At 32.1% G+C, this 25,244-nt stretch overlaps 1 protein-coding gene across 6 annotated transcripts in view; it reads right to left on the bottom strand.

Moving 5' to 3' along the window:
• The window catches only part of LOC139481589 (splicing regulator ARVCF-like), a 57,835-nt gene extending 43,531 nt beyond the window's left edge, over positions 1-14,304 (bottom strand). For 2 of the 6 annotated variants that reach the window (XM_071265019.1, XM_071265020.1), the window contains exons 1-3: positions 14,182-14,304; positions 12,881-12,999; positions 5,813-5,884 (exon numbers count right to left, since the gene is read on the bottom strand). Coding sequence is in view for 3 of the 6 variants with exons in the window: in XM_071265016.1 (XP_071121117.1) it covers positions 1,114-1,259; positions 5,813-5,884; positions 12,881-12,964 (302 nt within the window). In the remaining 3 variants the exon portion in view is untranslated. Of the gene's footprint in view, positions 1-1,113; positions 1,260-5,812; positions 5,885-12,880; positions 13,000-14,181 lie in introns of all 6 variants that reach the window. The other 4 variants (XM_071265016.1, XM_071265018.1, XM_071265017.1 and 1 more) reach the window with 4 other exon arrangements.
• Between the last annotated feature and the right edge of the window lie 10,940 nt (positions 14,305-25,244).

The raw sequence follows: 25,244 nt of genomic DNA, 5'->3' as shown, positions 1-25,244 counted from the left end.
TAAAAAGGAAAATAGGCAAATCAAAATGTTAGCCTGATGATTTAAACACTGATACTTTAAAAGGGAAGTCAATTTTTGTCCTTTTGGCTTGTAATTATATCAAGTTTTTTACAAACTAGCTAGGAAAGTAATAGAAACAGCAGAAATACATGAATTTGCTGAAAATTACCCTTCATGACTGCCATTTATGAACTGAGTGGTGTTTGCCTATAAGATGGCTTCTATCAAACAAGATAAGAGTGGATAAACAACTGTATACCATGTATTAGCTGCGGAACTGTAGCTCTTAGGTCATGGTCCGCAAATAGTCAAAAAATAACATAAGGACCTAAGAGCTACGGTTCCGCAGCTAACCATGTATATGAACAAAAATCTTTTTCCATCTAATTATTTTTCTGGGTTCCAAATTTATTGAATGAGGAAAAATTATACATGTGAAAGTCCTTCATTTCATGACTTCAATGATATGAAAGCCAATAAATAATTTGAACCTTCTTGTTCACTTTATTCCTGTTTCACATGTACATGTAACCATGAAACCAACAATAGCTTTATTTATAATACCCCAGGAATAAGAATGAGTACTTATATATATAATTAGTATATATACATATACCGTTCTATCTATATGTACAAGGATAATGTTTATGGTTATTGATACATGTACATTATCATGTTCAAGATTCAGACTTAAATGCATAAATGACTAATCATGCAAAAACATATATGTCAGAAAGATGTCCTATAAAATTAAAGCTCTACAACAATTAATGCAACTAAACAAAGGTTAGGAATAAGCAGTATTTATGCAAAGCCCTTATAAAACTCTAGGAACTGCCATCAAATCATTGCCAAGTAAAGCAATGGTTTTTTTTCTTCATCCTAAAATAATTTTCCCCAAAAATATCAGGTTTGTTTATATCTTTTAATCAGTGTCAACAATCATTTAAAATGTATTTGATTGAACGATAACAAAGAGTTATGCTTTGTGAAGAAATCAAGGAGAACAGAATCTAAGGCAAACTTGATATTTGGAATTCATTGCCTGCTGAAATCTAAATACAGGTACCACCTTCCTAACAGTAAAACCTACCCTCTACCAAAAATACTTACAGGCAGGAGTCAAGGAGGTGTGAGCTCATTTTAGAGTCCCCCACAGTATCATCATGGAGTCGTGAGTCAGAGTGAGGACTACGCCAATAAGAATCATCTGCGCTATTGATGCTATTCATACTATCGGCCTGACTTCCCACCCTGTACTGCAATGATATAAAACCAAACACTGCTAGAGATCCATGCAAAACTAAAAAGGGTAACTAAATACCTAACAGAAATTTGGATATGTGTGAACTACAGTCAAACCTGGTATAAAGGTCACCCATCATATGAGATGGGATCTTTTGAAAGTTACTTCAATATGAATTGGTATCAATACAGTGGGACAATTCCAAATGAGGATGACCTGACATTTTCAGTAAATACACGAGACCTTTATATATAGCAGGTTTGACTATGAAAGATCTATTGTAAAATAGGATACTTAAAAAGGTAAAAACTAGTCCAAACACCAAAACAAATAAATGGTATTCTGGGAGAAGCAAACAAGTTATAAACTATCCATAACAAGCTGCAACCCAATTCTAATATTGTACATATACAACATGCAGAGTACAAATAAATGTACAAGCTTTTTAAAATTCATATGTACTTATATTGTCGGGCATCAAATGCACACATATAATATGTACGGACATTAATAAAAATAATTATTCAGATCATGCCATTAATTCAATGGAAAACCCATTTCATAAATTCTATCTGAACTATGTAATGCAAGTACCGTACAATGTATATTACCCCAACAAAATTATATGATTGTTTTTTCCTAAAAATCTCACAGTGACACTATATAGCTGTAGTGTCTTCCTTCAGCTTGCAATTTGAAATTGCAGATAACAATCGGTCCAATTGTTTAATGAAAGGAGTAAGTTCGGTAAGGGCCATATTTGGCCCCAATTATAAAGTTCATAGTTACAAGACAATAAATGTTTTAAGTTGCCTTAAAGACATGTTAGAAAGTTAAACAGAACTGTTTTTGTCAAAGTTTAATTCTAAAACGTTGAATTTAACATCCAAAAAAGGTCAAGATAAGGGATTTTGGTGAAATTTGACAAAATCAGCTAGTTTCCAACCAAATAAAGGACCAAGAAACATAGAGCGCAGGCGTCGACAAGCTTAAGATTCAAATAAGACATGTGAAATGTCTTCACAAACATTATTTTAAAAGATCTTTGTTGTCGACGTATGCGCTCTATGTTTCCTGTCAAACAATCTATGGAAATTTACCCATTTTCATTGATTTTTTCGAGAAAATCAATATGAGTACAACTTGTGACGTCATAATGAAACGCAGAAACGTAAAATTTTCAACAAAATGGTTTATATCCTAGCTAGTCAATGTGTTAGCTATAATTTATCGTGATATTGGTCGATAAATCCGAATTTGAAATTTACGCTATAAAAGGGGGCCATTTCAGGATCTTATCGAACATACTCCTTTGCAAATTTCAAAGATAGTAATTAAATCGTGTCAGACTTTTTATGTTTATGTAGAAAAATATGTGTAGTTTCATATTTTTTAAGCTGTATTTCACACAAAAGAGAAACGTTTTTGTTTTCGATTCATTCCCCCAAAACTTTGCCACATAAGGGGAGATGACTCAAATAAAGTAATTTTTACAATAAAATGTGTTATAAATTTACCTATTTTATTCTAAAGCAAGAAATATAAGTTTCTGATGACCCCATATTTTCTTTTTCTTATCTCATCACCACTTTGTATTAAAATGCATGTATGTATTCAAAGTTCTTCATGTTATAGCATTTTTTTCATTTTTGAAATATTTAAAAGATTTCTTTTTTTACTGTTTGCGTACCCAATAAACAATAAAGATAGATTGAAACCCAATCAGGTCAAAAACCTTTAATTAATCATTGGTTAACATGATTACATTCTGGGAAATCTAATATCATATTCATTTAATGAAAGCAATCCAATGTTTCAGTTTGTATACATATAGGAGCAAATGTGATATCACAAAGAGGCTTATACTTTCAGATTTAATAGGAAATGTCAATTTCAAAACATAAATATTTGCACAAATTCAATCATAGGTTCTAGTACACACCTATATGACCACACAAGTAACTTGCTAATTAGCTTGCTAAATATATGAACCTCAGCGATATTAAAGCCAAGTACAATCAGGTATTGTTAGCCATTTAACACCTGTTTATTAGTTTTACTTTCATCTACTTAGCTATCAATTAATGACATGAAATCATTTTCGGTACAATTGTAATTTATACATGTTATAAATTTTACCTCTAGCTGACCCAGACAGTAGCGATTTAATTTATCAAATGTCTTTATGAGAGTTGATATCATTCAACTGTAAACTGAGAACATAAAATGCATGTTTTTAACAAAAAGAAAACTTTGGCTATTTTCAGACGAGTAATTATCTAAACAGGGAAATGAATATAAAGGAAAAATTTAAATTACTCAAATATCTTGGTAACTAAAACCAAGTTTATTTTTGAAACCTTTGTGTCTTTATAATTTGATGAAAGTGAATAAATCATGTTTTAGTATAAAGTCAAGATTAATCTTTAAAGTGCTTACACATTGCAAAAGTATTCAGGTAGGAAAAACACATTGTTTTATAACCAGAAACATTGATAAATTACAACTTGTGGACACAGAATTGAAATATTTGGCTGTTGAGTGTGTATTTAAATTTTGTTTAGGACCAATATCAGTGATAGGTGAAAATAACTACATGTATGTGCCCAAAAAATAATCAAATGCATTCCTAAAACCGATTATACAACATTTTTAGGTCCACCTTTAAAATACCTGATAGATACCCATATAAATCAAGCTATACAAAACATCCTGTGTGGAGTCAATATAAGTCTTCATTTTGAAAGTGGTCTACAAGCCAGTGAATATCTGGTATACCAAGTAATTCAATTGATACATTTTTTAGGCTAATGTATAAAAATATACATGATATACGTCAAGTTATTCTTTTTACTTAGTAATTGTATTTATACATAACAATCTTAACATAAACTTATCATGCTTGCTTATACAGTGTAATACTTCAAAAGTCATAAATAAATACTGCAATGCAATGTTTGATATTAGAGAATTCATTTTAGTTTTAGAAAATAATAAGTTTCTTGTTAATTTATCATATCCTGCTTTTAATCATAAAATTCTTATGTAACTTCATAAAAAATGACTTCATGAAAATGTTATTTATTAAGTTAAATTAATGCTGTATGATCCGTCATGGTGCAATAATGTTGTCTTACTTCAATGATTGTTTTATAATGGAGTGTCGTCTTTTTTTTACAACAACAAAATAAAAAGACAAGAAAAGTAGAAAGTTGTCTGTCCTACAAAGAGCACTCTATTTAGAGCTTTCCATTAGTATTACCTATTTCTTTAAATGAAAGAAATATACAAATTACAATTAGGACAAGGAGTTCAAAGTACATGAAGTAAAAAGCATAATTACTTCAAATCAGAGATTGTTTGTATTCTTTATTTATAGATATGCCAAATACTGCACTGTCAGATAAAACATATGGTATGTTATTTCTATACATGTACCTCTTAGTAATTGGGTCGTGTTAATTAGTATACTTTATCTCCATATTCCACATTTCTTCTGTTCATTGTGTAAACAAAGGCATTTTAGAAATAAAAAGTTCAATTAAAAGTTTGGTCATCTGGAAGTTTTTATTTGACAAAAATATTTGATGATTTTTAAATCATATTTATTTGAACCATGTACATCATGTATACTGAAAGAATATGCTAATCTTCTACTTTTCAGGAGAAGTTCGAACCTTGTCATGTTCACCAAAATCTTAGTTTTCAATAAAAAAAAAATTTTGGAGAAAAATAGACTCAATCAGGTATTGATATGACTGATACACATTTTTTTGTAAATACTTCTAAAGGCTAAACAAGCAGTCTGTAACTCCTGGTATTTATGTGTACTTAAAAAGTACCCGTTTAAAACTCCTTTTTATATATCATCTTCATCAACATGATGAAATCCTTCCAGCGACTGTATCCTGCTGTACAGCGTATTTTGAAATGACATTTTGAAAATTGTCGTATCATATCTTAAACACAATCTATAAACATGATAAAGAAAAATTTTTAGATTGCATCACCTTACAATAATGTTAAAAGCCCCTGGGGAGAACAGTGAATTGTAATTGATGGAAATCATCAGACATCAAGAGAAGACAATCAGAAAGAAGTTGAAAATATAATGAAAGCGAAGTGTTCCATACTGGTCTAGCTCTATCTCTATAAATATGTATCAAAATACAAAGATGTGGTATGATTGCAAATGAGACAACTCACCACAAGAGACCAAAGTGACACAAAAATCAACAACTATAGGTCACCGTACGGCCTTCAACAATGGGTAAAAGCCATACCACATAGTTGGCTACCTAAGGCCCCCAATGAAGATTTCAAAACAATTCAATTGAGAAAACTAACAGCTTGATTTAAGTGCAAAATAATGAATGAATGAAAAAAATATGATATACAGTATATATATATAAACAAGTCTAAATTGAAAACTATGTTCAAACCTATGATTGCGTTGGATAAAAACTGCAATTTTTATATGTGTGCATGTAAAACAAAATTTGTTGTAGAAGGGTCTAATAAACAGCAAAAAATAAGTACTATTCATGTGATCTTTCCTTCACTCACCTCCCTAAACTTATGTCCTACAGTTTCTCTTTCGGCTTCTAATTTTCTTGTTAATCTTTCAAATTCTGCTTCCTGAAAAAATTAATAATCCATTTCTTGAATGTTAATCCACTGGTATCTATACTATAGCACAAACACTGGTTAATTACTTTAAATCCACAAATGAAATATATAGATATAAGAAGATGTGGTATGAGTGCCTATGAGACAAATCTCCATCCAAGTCACAATTTTTAAAATGCATGCATCTCCAAATATATCAATTCATATCATATATATTATATATATCAAACTTGTTTACACAAATATAATACTATCCAATAAATCCTGTTTTCTTACTTCATGTAACTGTCTCTGAATATCTTTAGATATATTTTTTCCACAAAGGATTACATGAATAATAACTCCCTAATTCACATTATACATGCACTGTCATTCAACAATGAATCAATGTATATATTATTGTACATCAATAAAATGGTTTAATTACGTTCCAATAATGCCCCAATATGTGCACTGATTTATTTACATGTATATTTGTACATTTACATTTTTTACATGTTACAACGACCTAGACAAAAGGACAATGATGAGAATGTGTCTGGGTGTTTGAGTTCACAAATATTTGTGGGAGTTCAAGGTATTGTGTATTCAAATGTGTGTTGTCATTTTTTCAATCCTTTGATAAGGGTTCAAAAAAGGAAAAATGTTATCAGTATGTTATATTTGTTTGTCAAGATAAACATATATAAATGTTTTTACACCTATAAAATTTTAATGTTCCGATACAAGTTTAATTTGATTTAAATATTACTGAATTTATATCGAATTTATTTGATTTTTTAATTTACACCTGACAGGTAAAAGCAATGTTTACAGGTAAAACCCTTTTCCTAACTGACTCACTGAGCGTGCTCATTCAGGTGTTATAAATACATAATGATTGGAATGTCAGTGACTATTCCACTATTTATTAGCTTACATCATTTCCTACACAATTTGTTTGTGTTCGTTTTAATAATAAATTATTGCAATCATATTACAGCGTGAGAAAATACATGTACCCACAATGCAACTGGAATGAAATTTAATAGTTTATACAACTGCATCAATTAATGGAGATTAAAAAAGACGCTAACATGAGAACCTAGTGTCTCACTCTAAAAGAATATTGAATTTAGAAATACATGTTTGATATAGTTTGTACAACTAAACCAATTAATGGAAATTTAAACAAGAGGCTGAAATGGGAACCTACTAAGTGTCTGCCACTTTATAGAAGAAAATTTAATTTAGAAATACATAGCTTAAATATACAAATGTATATATACATGATATATTGTTTGTACAACTGCATCAATTATTAGAAATAAAAAAGACGCTAACTTTGGAACCTAGTGTCTAACACTTAAAAGAATATTGAATTTAGAAACTTGTTATTTATCGGTTGTACAATTGCACAAATTAATGGAAATTTAAACCAGAGGCTGACATGTGTACTAAGTAAATCATATTTGACACTCTAAACCATATCTAATGAAGAATTACATGTTAATGTCATATGTATGTAGTTTGTACAACTGCACCTACATGTATTAATGGAAATTTAAACCAGAGACTGAAATTTCAACCTAGTAATTGACACTTTAAGGAATATAATGTATCTGCTTTAGAAAACACATTTTATTTGTTAAATGTATATAATTTTTACAAGAAATTTAAACCAGAGGCAAACTGGTGAACATGAGTGAATTGTATTTGACACTTTAAAGCATATTTTCTTTTGAAAAACATTGTACATATCATGCATATTTTATGTGTAGATATAATAACTGATTCGACAGATAAATGATGCATATACATGTTTTCGTACAATGTTTTAAATATTTTAAATTCTGAGACATTTATTCTTTTTTTTGTTGGTGTAAAGCCATGTACAAAAAATGTACATATCATGCTTATACACTTCTACATCAACCAGTACTAAACACTGAATTTTAACTTTTATTTTGCAATATATAATTATGACCCATTGTTTTGGATCAATCAACCAAAAAATTTAGGTGACAGTGTCATAAATTAGTCATAAAATTTTTCATAATGTTATTTCTTTAGGAAGTCACATGACTTTGAATTGAATAACCACACTGAGTTTAGAATGAGGTATCTGTCAATGTCTGTACTGCATTTGAAAAAGTATTTTTGATTTATTTGTGAAACCAAAATGAATCAAGTCTACTAATATTCATGATATTATGCCACAATTCATATGACAAATAGATGTTAATATTAGAGCAAGAAGCTGTTTATGTTCTACAGTGTCGTTGCGCATGGTAAAGCATTTTAAATGATTCTTGCTACAATGTATGTACATGCATGGACCTGGGCCCTCAACACAATAGGAAAACCACTGATTGTATTATTAAACATGTAACATTAGGATTTTAAACATCATTTGTATACCCCAATAGCATGTTTATGAGGAAACCTACAGTTTTCTCAATATAAACATGTACATTTTAGATCATTGTGCGACCAACTGAACCTTCAAAAAAAAATTAAGATACACATAAAAGCAGGAAACATGTACATGTATATACTTTTAATTTGGCAATTAATTAAAAATAGTTTATGTTGTCAAATTATATTAATACTAATTTTCTGCTAATTCAATACTCCACTTTTAAGGTAAAAAGATGCATGATATATATTGTACCCTAAAGTGATGTAAACAGAATGTTATCAAGCTAAACTACAGAGATGTTAAAAATACAAGAATATGGCCGTGTTCACACCAAACTACATGTACAGTAAACTTGTAATGTACTGGACATTGGTTTCACATTAAATTTGTTCACATCTATACACCTTGTTTAATTACCTGTACATAAGATTTGTTCACATTTGTAAACTCTATGTTATTTAAATGTTCATTACGTAGAATCGAATGAAACGTTTTCGACAACTTTTCTATCAGTAAGGGAACAACCATTTGACTCTAAATAGGGGGATGGAAATATTCCGAACCCAAATTGGATAAAGAAAACAATTCTGGTTCTACAGATAATAAAAAATATTCTGAACCAAGAATTTTCCCATACATTATAGTGTTTAATGTTGAAGAAAAAAAATTGTATTACCAGCATCGAAAAAAATAAACAAAATATCCCCCCCCCCCCCCTTTTTTTGAAGTTAAGTGGTTGCTTCTCTATGAAAGCCATTTTGATGATTTGCAGTAGTTTAAAGAAACTAAAGATGTCTCGATTAAATCATTAGAAAATGTAGGCTGCATCAGCGTGCTTACAGACAAAGAAGAAGGGATCACTATATTTTTATCTTTTCTGTTTGTTCAAATGGTATTTCTTCTCCAAGAAGTATTTGGCAAAGGGAGGGAGTAATTTTTTTTAATTTTTTTTTTAATTTTTAAGTGTAATTTCACAGATCCGAGATAAACAATACATTAACTTCACACTTTTTAAGTAATGCATTTATGAGTGAATCGTTGAGTAAAAACTAGTGGCAAATATTTCTGTGTAAGTCAAGTCGATTTGGAAAGACCTTAATACTCAAATGAATTATGTGTTCGGCAATGATGCTGCTTTGAGTCTTGATAAGGGCTTAATAAAGCTAAGTTTAGTTTAATTTCTAAACAAAACAAATAAATATATCAAGTTTAGACAAATATTTCTGTAAAGAACTTTATAATTGCTATAATTTTCAATTTTATTCAAAAATCGTTTCTTCCTTAACTATACACGATGAAACTAATGTTTTAAATGCCTAGTTTTGTGTACACTTGTATATAATTAATCTACACAAGGCCTACATCAAGTATCGACTGCATGTAGACAAAACATGATTTACACTACATGTAAACATTGAGTTTTATCAATGGGAACGTAATTTTGTTTAGTTTACGTGTGAGTTACACTTTCACAACACCCAGTTTAGGTCAATGTGAACACGGCCTATGTCCACAGTACAAGGATGCCCAACTCGCACTATCATTTCTTATGTTCAGTGGACCTTGAAATTGGGGTAAAAATCTAATTTGGCATTTAAATTTAGAAAGATCATATCATAGGGAACATGTGTAATAAGTTTGAAGTTGATTGGACTTCAACTTCATCAAAAACTAGCTTGACCAAAAACTTTAACCTGAAACTTGCACTATCACTTTCAAAGTTTAGTGGACCGTGAAATTGGGATCAAAAACCTAATTTGGCATTAAAATTAGAAAGATGATATCATAGGGAACATGTGTACTAAGTTTGAAGTTGATTGGACTTCAACTAAATCAAAAACTACCTTGACCAAAAAACTTTAACCTGAAACAGGACAAAGGGACAGACGAAAGAACGGACTCACAGACCAGAAAACATAATGCCACTCTACTATCGTAGATGGGGCATAAAAATTTTGCAATTCTAGTCTAAACAAGCCAGACTTATAATACAGGGATCTCCATGGCCTGTTTAACGATGGCGCCACGCCATCGTTCAAATGTCTTGCGCCATCGTCAAATGACTCGCCCCATCTTTAAATTGTCTTGCGCCATCGTTAAATTGTCTTCCGCCATCGTTCAAAACTTCATCATTTTTGTAGCCCGACGCCATTTGTTTTATCAATTATAATCAAATGCATGTAATTGCATAACCCTCAGGCTTTTTATGTTATAATCCAACACAATTCTAACGCCTGAGGGATATCCGGATTAAGATCGCTAATCACTTGTACCTGAGCTTGTACAGGTAGATCAACAAACCAGACAGGAGAATACTATCTGAGGATAGACGATCCATTTGTCGAATTAATCAACTAAGTTTAGCTAATGATTATGATAATTTAGATTAAATAAATAAATTAATAATCCAGTTACAAAGAAAACAGTTTAACAAGTCGAACACGTGCTTTATTTTGACTTACGCAATCAGCATCCCCCTTTTTTAAGAAGTACAAAATAAGACGCAAAACAGTAAATATTATTTCATCACAAATAACTCGAGTACTGCTGTAACAATAATTTAGAATGACTTTAAAAGTTTAAAAGTAAAAACTTATAAATATTTCCTGTAAAGAAATATCGTATCGTAATTCCGAATTCATTTCGTATATTACAATCAAATTGATACATCTGCGTTTCCGGTTTCTATTCAGACTCGAAAGATGCATGTTGCACAGCATCAATTTGTCAGATAAAGTCATTAAAAACCTTTTCATTTGCTTTACAAATCTCTTTAACCTTTTACATAACCCGTACGAATCGTTTTGTTGTTGCTGCAAATCAGCCATACCGGTAATGGGTTCTGAATTTGAAAGTGTCCACGAAAAATAAGCTCCACATCATATGATTTTTAACCCCCATAACAATTACCAAAAATACAAGAAATCTACATGGGGACCTTCATGACACCTTTGGTCATTCTCGACTAAGGGGGGACTATGAAGACTTGGCATTTGAATGGTTAAAAACGGCAATAAATGAACATATTGATACTTCTAATTCTATAATGAAAATTCAAATAAATACAATGTAAATAAGCAATGAATTAGCATGTTCACAATTCCTTGTATGGAGGGATAAAATACTTCCGATCGCGCTACACTGTACAGCGTAGACACGGTTTGTAATGGTGAAAGTTCCTCCATGGTTCAATTTTCATCCATGGAGATCCCTGTAATATAAACTTAAATGCAGTGATCTTGACTGCCAAAAATCTTCTCATTACCAGCAGAGACTCACAGCTTGATAAATCCAAGGACACACCCAAAAAATTAAGATACACATACATGTACAATTACAATGGTGTACATATCACATGTATCAATTCAAATGCAATACATGTCATTGCATGTAGATCTAAATGTATCAATTGAATAAATTTGCTCTGGGAAAAAATATCAGTGCAACAGTTTCTAACAGGATGCAACAAATTTATCAAAAAGCATAACATGCATGTTTATTTCACAACCAAACACCAAGTGGTGAACTTACAGAAGGGGTATGAATAATACTGAAACCTAACTCTATGAAATAACCAGGATTTAGACAATCGATAAACAGGAAATGTGTCTATGGGACACCGATGATGCCCACACTGGGATACAACGCTATACAGGGATATAACTGAGGAAAGGTGACTCTACCGAACTTAGTACTTTATCTGATTTTTGTTGTGGTAAGCATGGTGTATGAATTTCATAAAATTTGAAAATGTCAAATTTAGAATGAGAATGGAAATAAAACACAATGCAAAATAAGAAAGTTTTCCATTTTTAAAGGGGCATAACTCTAGAATGGTAAAAATTTCTCCAGCAGATTCAAACTTGATCTTTGTACATAATAATGTATTGTGGTACATGTAAAACATGTAATAAGCCCTGTTTAAGATTAACAACATTTAGTTGAGGCAAACGCAAATTAGAGAATGTAAAGGGGAATAACTCTAGAATGGTAAGTGACACCATCCAAATCCAGACTTGATCTGTGTTTTGTGTAAACAAAATAATTGGGATGTCCGCACATACAGTTTAACATGGATTAAACTTAATGCCAGCTCTGCTTTGGAGGGGGGGGCAATAAAAATGTCTACTTACTGACTTTTTTTTCTATGAGAAAATACAAGGAACCACACATCTTTTTATTGGGCCTTACAAAAAAATGGAGAAAACAATTATTTTTGTCATAAAATGCAGTGTTTTGTACATGTACTGGTCTAAGTTACTCCATTTCTAAATTTCAATCAATGAATATTCTGGCAGATGATTTAAAAATGTAAGTCCATTCCAACTGATCTTAGAGTTGGTTCTTATGAAGTGTTAAGGTTGTAACAAACCTCTCCAAGGTTCTTCAGTTGTGTCACACATTTGTACAAAGGTTAATACATGAGTACTCCTAACATTTATTACCCTTTTTCAATTGTTTCATCATGTACAGAGATTTAAAATGTAGCACATGTACATGTATGAGTGCCAGTGAGACACCTGTCCATCCAACATTTTGTCCAAGTCACAATTTGTAAAAGTAACGATCATAGGTCAATAATGTATGTGTAGATTAGTATATACCTGTGCTTGTACTGTTTTTAGAATGCTAGCTGCAGAATCATCACCATTGTAAGAAGTCTGAGGGTCATAATGACCTGCAGGCATTGTTTACATCTTCATCTGGTGAAGCAATAGTTTATCTACAACAAAATAACATGTCACAATGTGAATATTCAAATTTGAGTGTGCGAGATATTATACCTCTGCCCATTAATTTCAATAACTTGGGTAGTTTCCTCAATGACTTTATGTACATGGACTAATTAACTTGTTTCAAGCAAATCTGATAGGAGATCCTATAATTTCAGATCTCGTGATACAATGTATTTTCCTACAACGCTTGAAGACAAATGAAAATTGGTAAAACAATAAAGTGTTTACCCCACTAAACTGTACATTGATTTATCTACACAATCGTGTATGAAACATATTCCTTTGATGTCTGAATCACTTGAAGGATACCTTCCAATTACATGTAGGACTACGTGATAAAACAAAATAATTCATGTTGAAGTACTTGGAAGACCTACCAAGAATGATTGGAATAAGCATGTTATACACCCTCTTGTAGATAATTTAATGTAGATTTATGGGATAACAAGTTTCAGTGGTATAAACAACTATAAAATCAAAATATAACGGAAAACTGCAACCAATTTGACATTTTTCGATGTAATAAAATAAAGTTGATAGATTTTTTTTCAGAGACAAGTGCCTGTGCTTAAGCTGCATTTTTTTTTATGGTATAAATATTGAAAAATGAAGACATGTATTCATTAAAAAAATATATTTCAGTATTACAGTAAGGGAGATAATTTCACTATTTACTTCTCTAAAATACATTGTTTTTAACTTAAAATTATAATGCTGAATAAAAGATACATACAGCTTGTGGTAAAATAAAGATGGTTTTGTTTAAACCTGCACTGTATATGACTAGTGCTTATGTCATTAGCTGATGTGCTTAGTAATAGTTCAATCAACCTGTAAGTTCCAAATCAAACATGGCGGCTTCAGGTGAAAATTTGTAAACAAAGTTGCATATTTATTTTTGGGCTTCTCAGAATGTTGTGTTGCATAAATATTATAAGTTGAAGTCAGAATATGTTTGTGTGATTCTTTTTCATGTATGTAATTGCAAGCTTGTAACAGATAAACGGCGAAATATACTTCGAACACCTGGAATCCAAAAAGTCAACACAAAGACAAAAACTTTTTGAATCTGTAATAAGAACCGGTTCGATAGGTTGATCGATACTCTCGCAGCCCAGACTGTTTAGTTAGATTTTTGTTTAGTAATGTATTTGATGATGTTTTCTTACCTAATCAATAAATTTATACACATATGAATATATTCAACACGTTTTTTCGGGTACCTGATTTCCGTTTTTTCCGATCACATAAAATCGCACTGACTGTCAATCAGGCTGTTGATTGGTTGATCTAACAATTACACACACTCCTGCTGCAGGCATTTCCAATAAAGTAATGCAACACGTGGATTTTTTTAAATTAAAAAAAAAAGTGATCAAAAGTCGTCTCACTCTGCCTGACCATATCTATTGTCAATGATTCATAAACTTTTAGTGTAGACTATGTTCACTAGTGTAAATTATGTATTTTGATTGAGTAAGAAGCCATTTCAATCGATATTTTATAGTGTGTCTTTCTATGTTGTTATGTTACACTATTGTTTCAGATAAGGGTGAAGCTTTTGGTTAAAACACGCTTTCCTGAGTCAGGATCTGATGTTCATTAGTAGTCGTTTGTTGAAGTGGTTCATAAGTGTTTTTTGTTTCTCGTATTTACCTGATAAATGCCACCACTTGGCGTCCGTCGTCTATCGTCGTCGTCTTTCGTCGTAAACTATTTAAAAAGTCTTCTCCTTTGAACTTGACTACTGGGCCAAAAACTCAAATTGATTAATATGTCAAAATCTATCAGTCCTGAAATTATCAGACGAATGGAACAACCCATTTTTTTATTGATGCCCGTGACTAAATTGGTAGTTTTCAGGAAATTTTGCACGCTTTGCTAATGATTATCTTAAATATTATTTTAGATAGATATAAACTGTTTAACAGCAATAGTGTTCAACAAAGTCAGATCTACAAAAAAGTTTATACGACCAATATTGTCAATTGACCCCTTAAGGAGTTTAATATTGCTCTTTTAAGACAATTTTACACAATTGTTCATCAAGTTTGCTTACATTTAAAAATCTTCTCCTCTGAAACTACTGGGTCAATCACCTTCAAACTTTAACTAAATGTTCCTAATGGTATCTTGTTTATAATGTGTATTCGAAGTTTTGATCCATTGACAAACATGGCTGCTATGGCTAAAAATAGAACATAAGGGTCGACTTATATCTCAAAACTAAAACTTTTAGAGCTAATCTGACACGAGGTAATATTGTTCAATAGGTCAATATCTATCAGCCCTGAAATTTTCATACGAATCGAACAACACATTGTTGCATGGTTTGCTGCCACTGAATTGGTAGTTTTAACGAAATTATGCAGTTTTTTGTTATCATTATCTAGATAGATATTAACTGTAAACAACAATACTGTTCAGTAAGTAAGAGCTACAAAAAATTCAATTTGACAAAAATTTCCAATTGACCCCTATAGGAGTTATTGCCCTTTAAAGACATTTTTACACAATTTGTTCATCAAGTTTGCCAACATTTAAATATCTTCTCTGAAATAAAAGTTAGCGATTCAGGCTCTTTGTTTTATACATTTTTAGTGGCCGTTTGAATGGTTTTACACTTGTCATTTGGGGGGCACTTTACAGCTTGTTTTTCGATGTGAGTGGCCAAGGCTCCATGTTGAAGACAGGTACTTTGACCTATAATGGTGTACTTTTATAAATTGTGACTTGAAGGGAGAATTGTCTAATTGGCACTCATACCACATTTTCGTATACCTCTAAACACAATTTTGAGACATGACAAAAATAAAATTTAAAAAACATATACAGTATGCAGTCAGGATTCGACTTCGTCAGAATTATCTCCCCATTACGCCAGTTCGTTTTCACAATCGTAGAAATGGAAGCCATTGTAGGGATGACGCGCTACCAATTTTGCTCTTGAAAACCGATAAATTTCTCCACATTGCACCATTACGATCCTTATATGTCAGTTGTATTTTAAAAGACAAATGTATCAACTAGTTAATGAGCATAAGTTAATGATATTATAAAAAAAGAAGATGTGGTATTATTGCCAATGAGACAACTATCCACAAAAGACCAAAATGACACAGGCAAAGCCAATACCGCATAGTCAGCTATAAAAGGCCCCGATAAGACAATGTAAAACAATAGACCACTTTCGAGTTCATCCGTCACCGGCAAAAACTCGTCAATTATGCGCGCCTTTATGACGTCATTTACCAGATAGAGGGGATCGCCTGTATCCCTGCACTATTTACGTTCATCAAGCGTCTTAGTGATCGTCGTTGTGCAGGATAAACTAGAAATAATGGTTGTTCTGTAGGTACTTAATGATAATTCCCTAATGACAGCAGTGCTGATTGTCAGTTTTGAGAATTTAATTTGCTGAATAATTCGTACAATATAGAATTATAGTTTTCCAACCACTCGCTCAACATTGAAACGGAAGTGACGACGCCCCTAAACGCACAAATGACGTTCACTAAAACCAGAGTTTTTGACGGAAATGCATCGAACTCGAAAGTTGTCTATTCAAACGAGAAAACTAACGGCCTTATTTATGTAATACAAGATATTGTCTGCATTGATTCAACTTCAAACTATTCAGTCGGAAACCAGGTTGAAATAGAACAAAAGAATCGAAGCTCTCTATTAGAGAAGGCGATAAATGTTTACTGTATTGTTTACTATAGTGACAAATTTTTAAAAAGTTAATAGAAACAAACAAAACTGCAATTTTCTTCTCAATTACGAGGTGTTTTATTTCAAAAACACCATTTGCATAAGTTTTCAATTTATCTAGTACATAGTTAAGCAGAACAATTAGATGTCAAGTCGACGACATGGGTATCTTTCAAGTTGGATGACAAAAATGCATAACCTCCGATTTTTTTGAAAAAATTACCACGGACGGAAAAGATATCAATCTATTAGTTCAGTAATTTTCGTGTCTGCCCTTCCATTATGTGACTGAAGAAAAAATTCCAAAAAATAGGTAACAATTGTATCGAAAAGAGAAAATCGAGTGCACCTTTTTATGTTAGGGCGTGTTTGAGTTGAGTATTTTGTCTTGATATCGTTCAAAGTAAGAATATTTCATACATCGTCTCGCTTCAGAATCTATCATTTTTATATATTAAAGCTACAGGTTGACTTTATAACACAAAAAAATAACAGTACTAAAAGATGAAATATATGGGTCAAGTGAAATACCTATCTAATGAGTCACAAAAACAGGGAAGGTGTGTTCGAATAGCTATTTTTTTACTGAAAGTACTTGACGACAGTCTTACAAGTTGGATGATGAAAATGCATATCTTCGAAAAATTCTATTTTTTTGTGTGTGATAACTAGGGTTTGTAGTCTTCAACCACTAATAAAATCTAGTCTGCCCTTCCACGAAATATCTAATTAGATTTTTTTCAAATGTTTATGATTTTTCGAAAATTCACCTAACAACCAATCAGACAATAGTTTTAAGTTGAATCAATGCAAACAATATCATTAACTGATGCTCATTAGCTAGTTGATACATTTGTCTTTTAAAATATAACTGACATATAAGGATCGTATTGGTGCAATGTGGATAAATTTATCGGTTTCCAAGAGCAAAATTGGTAGCGCGTCATCGCTACAATGGCTTCCATTTTTACGATTGTGAAAATGGACTGGCGTAATGGGGAGATAATTTTGACGAAGTAGGATCCTGACTGTATTGTCTGATCGGTTGTCAGGTGGAATTTTGGAAAATTCATAAACATTTAAAAAAATTCTAATTAAAAATTTCGTGGAAGGACAGACTAGATTTTTTTAGTGTTTAAAGACTATAAACCCTAGTTTTCACTCACAAAAAATTATATTTTTTGAAAGATATGCATTTTCATCATCCAACTTGAAGTTATTTCAGTAAAACAATAGCTATTCGAACACACCTTCTCTGTTTTTGTGACTCATTATATAGGTATTTCACTTGACCCATATATTTTCATCTTTTAGTACTGTTATTTTTTTTGTGTTATAAAGTCAATCTGTAGCTTTGATATATAAAAATAATAGAATTTGAAGCGAGACGATGTATGAAAAAATCTTACTTTGTACGATATCAAGACAAAATATTCAACTCAAACACGCCCTAACATGAAAAGGTGCAGTCGATTTTCTCTTTGCGATACAACTGTTACCCCTTTTTTGTATTTTTTTCTTGAGTCACATAATGGAAGGGCAGACACGAAAATTTTTGAACTAATAAATTGATATGTTTTCCGTCCGTGGTAATTTAAAAAAAAATTCGGATGTTATGCATTTTCTTCATCCAACTTGAAAGATACCCATGTCGTCGACTTGAAATCTAATTGTTCTGCTTAACTATGTACTAGATAAATTGAAAACTTATGCAAATGGTGTTTTTAAAATAAAATACCTCGTAATTGAGAAGAAAATTGTAATTTTGTTTGTTTCTATTAACTTTTAAAAATTTGTGACTATAGTAAACAATTCAGTACACATATATATCGCCTTCTCTAACAAAGAGCTTCGATTCTTTAGTTCTATTTCAACCGGGTTTCCGACTGGATAATTTATGTCTATTGTATTCATGATAATTATTCCCAACAAGCATTTATAGTATTCAATGATATCTTACTATATAATCCTTTCTCCCACTGACGACTTTCAAGAATTTCATATAGCAGAAATCTTGTAAGAACATAACGGTTTAGGAACTATTATCAAATATTTAAATTGACCAATACCATACAAAATTACAAAATATTGAAAACAGTACTGCCGCTATGCATCAACATGCAATGAGAGGTAGAAATCGCATCCACAAGTTATAAATAAATTAATCTTTAAAATTTTGTTACGCAATTCAGTATTTACACACCATTTGGCTCAATGCTGTTTTATTATATCTGTTTGAATCTTTCAGAGGCGGATGTATAGGTGTCCGGACCCCTGCTTTTGAATCTTTCAGAGGCGGATGTAGAGATGTCCGGACCCCTGCTTGTTGAACGACATTTACTATAGTATGGTTAATGACGACATGTCAGTTACAGGTTCCCCTTTTCTAGTTTGGAGGCCAGATCCCGTCTTTTCAAATCCTGTATCGCATCTGTCCTATCATTTTCAATTTATAACTTGATTGTCATCGGATCGATTCGAGATTTCGAATACAGAACTGTTACTAACATACATCTAGCATGATATATGGTATTGGGACATTCAATTTTTGCATCTGAGCTGAGGTTTATACACTTTCTTCAGTTTGTTATATATGTACTTAGGGTTTTTTTTGTCATCACTATATAAACATTGTATGAACTATTTTTCGTATCTTTCTTTTATTTTGTTTTCGAATCAGATATATTTTTTCGTCAGACATTGTACCTAGCTGTGTTAGTCCAGAAATGGTGACTTGTTTTAGAAAAAAACAAACCTGAACTTTCAGTTATACCGATCGGTTGACTTGCATGCTAATTTTGACAGATGTTGAGAATAGTCTAGTTTCAGTGATGCATATCAAAAACTAATTATATGTTCATAATAATAATAAACGTTATTTTCGAGAACTAATCTGATTTATTTTAGTTTGTTCTGATGTTGTACTGCTACACAACTGTTCCAGTTTAGGGGATGGTTGACGCCTTCAAACGATTTTAAGCCCGCCACATTATGTTTGTGCCTGTCCCAAGTCAGGAGCCTGTAGCTCAGTGGTTGTCGTTTCTTGCTGTGTAACATACTTGTTTTTCCTTCGTTAATACTTTGCATAAATTAGGCCGTTATATTAGTTTTCTCGTTTGAATTGTTTTACATTTGTCATTTCGTGTCCTTTCATAAGTGACTATAACGATGTCGATGTTCGTTTTGTTAAAGGGTCCTCTGAAGTATGTTTCCAGGTGCAGGATTTTCTGGCTGTGTTGATCGATTGATTGTTGGTGTTTTAACGCCACTTTTAAGCGCCACATTTTGGTTATTTCTCGGTTGCCAGTTTTTTATTGGTGAAAGAAGCTGAAGTGTCCGGAGAAAACCACCGATTTCGATAGGAAAACTGACAACCCTTGTCAATGAAGACGGTGTTGAAGAGGTATTGGTGGCTTAGGGGTGTTTTATGCTCTTTCACTTAGTTGAAAGTGAAAATATTTGACACATTCCCCGTTTCCATTCTCAATTTTACCTTATTTTGGTACCGATATTGTATAACTTGAACTTGCTGTTGCAAACTTTTGGGAATTATTTGAAATTGCTTTCTTGACCGGCTTTCGCTTTACTTTTTGTCATTTTTTTGTTGTTTATAAGCTGTTCCTTTTTTTTTAATGTGTTTTGACTTTTCAAATTTGTGGTCTCGAGCATCACTGTAGAGACAATTATTGTCGAAATGCTCATCTGATGCAGAGAAATTGGTACCGGGAATGATTTTACTACCACTGGGTCGAAACATCTACTGGTCAACACTTTAGTTCATAAGAGTATCACCAGCCTAGTAGCCATATGACTATTGTGTTTTCAAAATTTGCTATAACACAATTTTGGGTATTTTTGGGAATCAAGGAATACAACCCCTCATATAAATCTCTGCTTTCTTGTCCGTCTTAAAAAGTATTTACTTTTGGTTCATAAGCCCTTCCCTGTTTTTATATGTTCGTGCTTTTCAAATATTTTGACCTTGAGCATCACTGAAGAGAAATCTATTGTCGAAACGCACATTTGGTGCAGACAAAATGGTACTGTTAATGACAATCACTGAGTCGAAACATATGCTGGTGAGCAGTTTAGTACACGAGATTATCATCAGTCCAGTAGCCAGTACTAATGTATTGACATGAACATATGCATTTTGTGTTATTCAAGTTCAAACAATTAATTTTACATTAAGGAATATGTCTCACTTATGCAGAGTTCTGATTCTCTATCAGGGCTCTGGCTATACGTTTGTCCTTTTTTGTTTTAAAGCTTTTCCTTTTTTAATATGTTTAATCTTTTCAAATATTTTGACCTCGAGCATCAGTAAACATGCAGACATTTATTTTCGAAATGGCCAACTAATGCAGAAAAAAAATTATTAGTTGTATTTGGCAAATATTTCGGAATTTCGTATTTTATTTGGCCTTTTCACTTTTTTATTCGATCGTCACTGATAAGTATTTGTAGACGAAACGCTCGTCTGTTGCAAATATTTAAGGCAGGTATCTATGATGAGTTTATTGAATTATGCTTAAATTCATAGATCCCTTTGTTGACAACCCTAAATAATTCAAACGACATCAGAAACGCTATCATATACATTGATGATTTGTTTGGTTTCTACCAAGAACGTATAGTACCATATGCATATGTAATACTGCTTACATGGACACATAATTTTTTTTATATTATAGGGTTATTGCATGAATATTGGGGAATATTGTCCCGAGTAGAATTTTATATTGCACGAGCTTGCGAGTGCAATATATGTTCTACGAGGGACAATATTCCCCAATATTCATGCAATAACCCTTTTATTGTATAGCAATATAATATTTAAAAGTAAAAATTGGTTTAAACTAAGATTTTGTCGTTGATGACGTCATGGATTTTGAAGATTTATTGCACTAGTGCAATATTAGAATTTATTGCACGCTAACTTTTGGTTACTTTCTGTGGGAAATATTATATTGCTATACAATAATATGTTATATTTTTAGATCTGTACAATTTTACAAATAGAGTTCCGGTTTAAAAAAAAAACACCCAACCAGATATCCAAAATAGTTTACTTGATTGAGATAGAATTACTGCCCTTTGAACACTGTCTTAGTACTTATATGTCGGTTCTTATTGGTGACTATGTTGAACGCATCTATCCCGTTGAACTAGAGATAAAGAATGTATACAACAGATGCAATTACGTCTGCCTCATATCTTTGTCGTTTGTTTATGTGTTACATATTTGTGTTTCTTTCATTCTTTATACATTAATCAGGCCGTTTTCTCGTTTGAATTGTTTTACATTGTCATTTCGGGGCATTTTATAGCTTACTATGTGGAATGGGCTTTGCTCTTTCTTGAAGGTCTTACGGTGACCTAAGTTGTTAATTTCTGTGTCATTTTGGTATCTTGTGGAGAGTTGTCTCATTAGCAATCATACCACATCTTCTTTTTCATATTTGCATCTAGAAATTGACAATGAGGGTTGGTTGAAAACAAAACTGTACGACAAAACAGATGGTTTTAAGCTTCACAATAGTGAACTTTCCATTTCCATGTAGCAACATTCCAGCAGCGCCTGAGTATATATCTCCCAATTGGTACGATATATCCGGGATTGTTTTTTCCTATCATGATTTCCTCGATAGAGGGTTGCTGATCACAAGGAAGCTATTAAACCAAGAGTTCCAAACGGTGAAGTTGAAATCATCCCTGCGTAAATTTTACGAACGCCATCACGAGTTGGATGACCGTTACTGAATATCCGTTTTACATATTATATCGGATATGTTTCTTATGTCGTAACTATAATGCACTCCCTTTTCACGACGAATGTGATCTACCAAATTAAACTATTTAAAGGTTTGTAATAACAAGACCAACACGACGGGTTCCATATGTGGAGCAGGATCTGCTTACCCTTCCAGAGCACCTGAGACCACCCCCGTTTTTTGGTGGGGTTCGTGTTGCTTAGTCTTTAGTTTTCTACGTTGTGTCTTTTGTTCTATTATTTGTCTGTTTGTCTTTTTATTTTTCAGCTATCATGGCGTTGTCAGATCTATTTTAAATGTTTACACCGATATCGATGTCCGTCCACGACAAATCACGCCTCCCAGACTATAAAAATCTATAATACTTCAGGTAAATATTAACAAGGATGTGCTACTTACAAAAACACTGACCGAATAGAATTATGGAAGAACGAGAGAAATCGACACTACATAAGTTTTACGAATACCATCACGAATTGTTTGACAATAAAGATGTGTTGGTGTCTCAACTCACTTGCAACATGTTTTAGTGGTATCAGATCTGTAACAACTACTGAGTCGTCTGATCTGTTATTTTACTGATATTGTTCTATTGCCGATTGTGACATTGTGAATGAGTATGAACTCGCATAGCTGTTGACACACACATGAGACACTTACCCTGACGACACACAAACTCTTGCTAATTTTTTTAGGAAATGCGATTCCCCCAGATTTTGTTTGTAGCATACAGTTGTCTCTGTTTACTCAATAAACTATATTTGAACATCAGTAAACTATTGTCGCAATAATTTTACAAAATATTAGAAAGTAAATGTAAAATAAAGGTTTAAATATATAAAATCGGATGGACGAAACAGACAAGCCTAAATCCACAGGGGCTGAATAGAAGAACCAGAACCGTATAGATCAAAATTAAAATCACAAAAATACAAAATTCCGAGAAAAATTCTAAACGGAAAGTCCCTAATCATATGAAAAATCAAAAGCTCAAACACATCAAACTTATGAGTAACAAGTATCATATTCCTGACTTGGGGCAATATTTTCTTATGTAAAAAATGGTGGATTAAAACTGGTTTACAGCTATCGTAACCTCTCACTTGTATGATAGTTGCAAACATATCCATTATATTGTATGAACAAAACAAACAGACATAATAGGTAAACATTCAAAAATACGCGTACAGCAGTCAAAATTGTGTTTTAATCTTATCACTATAATTTTTGTAAACAAACAAATATGTAACAAAGTACTTAAAACAAAAATGAAAGACAAAAATAGAAATAATCATAGCACAACAAGTCATTGACAGTATGTATAAGTACAGAGCCATTTCATATGTAACAAAGAAACACAAAAAGGCATATAAACAAAGCACAATAGCAAAAATGAAAAACAAGAATTTAAATTTACCATAGCACAATAACAGGATGTATAAGTACAGAGTCACATCATATGTAACAAAGAAACACAACTTTGCCTGAATAAGTTGTAACCTTTAAATACATTACCATAATCAATTACAATCCAAAAATAAGCCTTATAGCTTGCTGTTAGGTGTGAGCCGAGGCTCCGTGTAGAAGGCCGTACCTTGACCTATAATGGTTTACTTTTATTAATTGTTATTTGGATGGAGAGTTGTCGCATTGGCACTCATATCACATTTTCCTATAACTATTTGTAAACTACACAACTTTTTCGTGGCATCACAAGCCTGATTAAAATATTGCCGTGTATTAATAGCAATATGAAGATGTCGTATGAGTGCCAATGAGACAACTCTCCATCCAAGGCACAATTTGTAAAAGAAAACCGTTTTCGGTGACAGTAAGGTCTTCCACCGAATAACAAGCTAAAAAGGGCTCCCAAAATGACTAGTGAAAACCAATCAAATGGCGAAAACAAATTGGTCTAATCTTTAAAATAATTTATTGCACATGAAACTTTTCAACGAGACATATCAAACCAGTTACACAAAAAAAAAACTCAAATAAGACGAGACAAAACAGGTTTTTAAGAGTAGTCACTAAAAGCTTGTATAAGGCCAATTTTATACAACTGATATATAAATCATGTTTCCCCAGATGTGTTTTCTTGTGTGTCGCAAGTATTGGAACCGACACTATTGTGGTCGAATGTTACATCAAGAAATTCGAATTTCTGGCAGATATTTAAGTGCTAGTCTACCTAAGAATCAGGCAGTGGTGAAAACATGACAAACAAAACCCCACTCAAGTTGACATTAATTTATGTTCAAAATGTATAATGATGCAAAAATATACCATTCGTTTCCTTGTCTTGTTCTGGTAATTGGAGATAAAATTTGGTTACAATGCACTAGAAATTAACAATTAAGGGGAGCTAACTCTGTCATTTGCTATCATTCTAACCAAAGTTTATCTAAAGATTTCTCAAGTTACCAGACACGCAGACACTAAAGACTTACCATTTCTAACTCAGGATGAGTGCTACTTCAAAATAGGATGGCTGGGTAGGTGTGTTTTTTTCAGCCATGTTTTGATTTTTTTCAAAATTGCCTGATTCTTACAAAGACTGGCACTTAATTGCTACAATTTAATCAATTCGCATTTTCTTTTTATAGACTAGGGGCGATTGATAGCTTGCAATTAGTATCGTATAGACAATGATAGACACCTTTTTATTGTTCTGTCATTTGATTACTGTCTCATTAGGATTCACCCACATCATTCTATTAATGCATATATATATTTACCATCAT

This window comes from Mytilus edulis, chromosome 7, assembly GCF_963676685.1.
Source record: "Mytilus edulis chromosome 7, xbMytEdul2.2, whole genome shotgun sequence".
NCBI classification, from domain to species: Eukaryota; Metazoa; Mollusca; class Bivalvia; order Mytilida; family Mytilidae; genus Mytilus; species Mytilus edulis.
The sequence above is the reverse complement of the archived record's forward strand: the minus strand, read 5'-3'. Positions and strand labels throughout refer to the sequence as shown.